Source organism: Musca vetustissima, unplaced genomic scaffold (assembly GCF_032173495.1).
Source record: "Musca vetustissima isolate MV318-11 ecotype Yass unplaced genomic scaffold, APGP_CSIRO_Mvet_v1 utg111487, whole genome shotgun sequence".
In the NCBI taxonomy this organism is placed as follows: Eukaryota; Metazoa; Arthropoda; class Insecta; order Diptera; family Muscidae; genus Musca; species Musca vetustissima.
This window is the reverse complement of record NW_026884175.1, coordinates 7,213-10,037: the sequence shown is the minus strand read 5'-3', so window position 1 is coordinate 10,037 and position 2,825 is coordinate 7,213. Positions and strand designations below refer to the sequence as shown.

The window sequence follows — 2,825 nt, the reverse complement described above, 5'->3', positions numbered from 1 at the left end:
GTTATGCAATTTTGTTATGTTGCAAATGCAACATGAAATAATACTATACTTCCTAATTTAAAGTACAGACTTCAATCGAATTTTATGAAGAAATAACTCTTTAACCACTTTTAGCATATGGTTTTGGTCGGTATCTCAATGGAAGGACCATATAAGAGGTTGAAACGATCCAACGATCCATACTTCTACCAATTCTAAGAATTGTTTTGCTGTTGCAATAGGATTTAACAGTTGTCCTTTTTTCTACGAATACGTCTTATACCATATAAATCCTTTAAATTAAATTAAATTCGTCAAAAAACAGAAACATCCTTCATTTTGGGACACTCCTTCATTTGGGACACTGGACGTAGATGAATTCAGGTCTTTTTTTAATAACATGTTTTTTTCTGATCATCGACTGAGTAACTCGCCCTCTAAAACTTTTGTGCGGATTATTTTTTTTAATGTAAGCGACCTCGAATTTAACTAAAGGATACAGTGTAATCATCATTTTATATTGTCCTTTTAATTGATAACTTTTTACGTCGCGAGATTTCATACGGCATTTCTCGAATATGAATTGGAGATTTGCGAACAGTCTGGAAAAACTTGTTATTTAGCCTAGAAACAATTGATCTATTAATGTAATATTTTATACCCACTTGAAGTCTGTACAAGCTAACCAAGCTCAGGATCTGTTGGATATCATCAATTCTAAAATAAACCGAAAAAATGCCGAAAGCAAAGGAGATTTACTTGAAGCCGGGGAAAAATATCCTGGGAAGTAATTTCGCCTGTAATACTTAATAATTGTATACCTTTATGTATAGCAGATGTGCGAATGTCCTGCTGAATAAAGGATATGCAACGAAATATTAATTGTAAAAGTTTTTTTCATTTAGTTTAGGGGTTGCTTTAGTTTTGATCCACATACATCTCCGACTCAATAGGGATTTCTTTTTTTCTTTCCCCATCATTCGCTGCCATTCCCTCCTTCTCGGTCGAGTATCCGTATTTGCATAATATGTCATGTAATCCAGAATCCTTGTTTTTCAACAGTCCAAGTTCCTGTAAGAAAAATGTTCTACATTTAACCGAACTCGACGTGCTTTTCCGGTCATGATTTCTTCTGGAAGTTACCATTGAGTTTATTGGGCTATAGTTATTTTAGTTATAATCATACACCCATAATTCGTTATGACCTTTTTGAGGTCCTGAGCGATTTGGAACAATCTTCGGCGCCACACGTTTCATGCTTAACAATCAGTAAAAATTGCTTGGTATCAGCCGAACGATATGTAATCTTGATAGATGATTTCTGAAATTCATTTTCTTTAGAAATAGTACACAATATATATCATTTAGTGATTTTCGTACACTTGTAATAGGAATTGTCGTAACTGTTTCTTTCCATACACAATACACCTATATTGATTTTCAATCAATTTTTTAAGATTCTAGCATTAAAAATATGAAACATTTGTCTTCAATATTTATGCGTCCCGGATCTAACGTAAACTTGGTACATCAAAATATTTGCATCTATGGATTTTACCAAAAATATATAACCTGAAAATTAATTTCAAATGAAATAAAAACAACACAATTTTATATATAAAAATAATATAAAGCTTACATGGAAGTTTATTTCAATATATATTACTGAAAAATTCGTTGGTTGTGTTGTTAGGAAATAATATTAACGGTTTTTCTTATCGATTGGGTGGTAAATTTACAAAAATATTACGTGAGGGAATGCCATCAATGGTTTTAAAATTGTAATTTCTGTGACAAATTCTGTCAGCATTACCCATTTAATTAATTGCTCAGACAATTTACGGCAATAAAAATGATCAATCGTTAAGTCTCCAATATGGAATATTCAAAAGAGCTTTCAGTTCAGCAATCAGGATTTTTAGTGTAAAATACAATACCAAAAATAAACTTTTCAATTTGAGATCTATAACTACTACTTAAAATTAAAAACTTAACAATTAACTCTCTCTCTCTGTCCCGGTAACACATCTTTAAGCTTTAATTTTTGCTGGTATTTCAAAGCAAACAGCATCACCCTCCTTGTCACCCAAACCCCAGTGAATTGTCAGACTGACAGTTGGATAAATGGGCAGAATTTTAAAGCTGTTCTTGTAGATATATGTTTCACCAGCCTTCAGGGGGCATCCTACTTGATTTTTACCCTCTGCATCGTAGATGTGAGGACAAGCACTGGTACCATAATAACCGGGGAAGGGCAACGGCACATCCAAAAGAATACCTTGAATGTCCGAATTTAATTCTTTGAAATCACGATTGGGTATGATTTTAATTTCAATTTCGGGTTCTGTGTTCCGTTTCAGGGTACACTTTGATTTGGGACAATTTGAAATGGTAACATCGCCATTCTCCAATAGGCGTGCCTTGGCTGAAAAGAGAAGATATGAAATTAGAAATATTTTTTAATGGGGAACTGCTTCGTTGACTTACTTTTAGCACAGTTTTTAACAGTGGTGGCACTGGACACAGCAACTAGGGCCAAAAAAACAGCTACACAAATGAAACTCTTCATGTTGAAAATTCGGGGGATTATCACTATTTATAATATGTATCTGAAAATGTAAAAAATATATATTTTATTAATTTGATGCGAAATAAATTTTGCCGGTAAAATAGAATTGTGAAGTCCTCGAATACAAAAATTTCAATATTTTTTCTCTAAAAAATACTCCCTCAAATCTTGAATTTAAATATTTTAGCAATATATATGAAATCTGTTGTAATTTGGATTTTTGAAACCTATATAGGTTTTTTGAAGACATACTAACCCATTTATGTAATCAATGGAT

At 32.4% G+C, this 2,825-nt stretch overlaps 1 protein-coding gene across 1 annotated transcript; it reads right to left on the bottom strand.

The window, feature by feature from the left end:
* Positions 1 to 2,006: 2,006 nt before the first annotated feature.
* On the bottom strand, positions 2,007 to 2,548 carry LOC133331195 (ecdysteroid-regulated 16 kDa protein). Its single transcript, XM_061539597.1, has 2 exons — positions 2,467 to 2,548; positions 2,007 to 2,404 (listed from the first exon to the last, which is right to left on the bottom strand). Exons 1-2 carry the CDS (start codon positions 2,546 to 2,548, stop codon positions 2,010 to 2,012), a joined length of 477 nt encoding a protein of 158 aa, XP_061395581.1. The 3' UTR covers positions 2,007 to 2,009.
* Positions 2,549 to 2,825: the final 277 nt, after the last annotated feature.

What these genes read in the sequence shown, in the direction of transcription:
- LOC133331195 (XM_061539597.1), bottom strand. Translation starts at nt 2,548, where the DNA reads ATGAAGAGTTTCATTTGTGTAGCTGTTTTTTTGGCCCTAGTTGCTGTG. An exon ending in TGTTAAAAACTGTGCTAAAA is followed by an intron (nt 2,405 to 2,466) that starts GTAAGTCAACGA and finishes TTCTCTTTTCAG; the next exon opens with CCAAGGCACGCCTATTGGAG.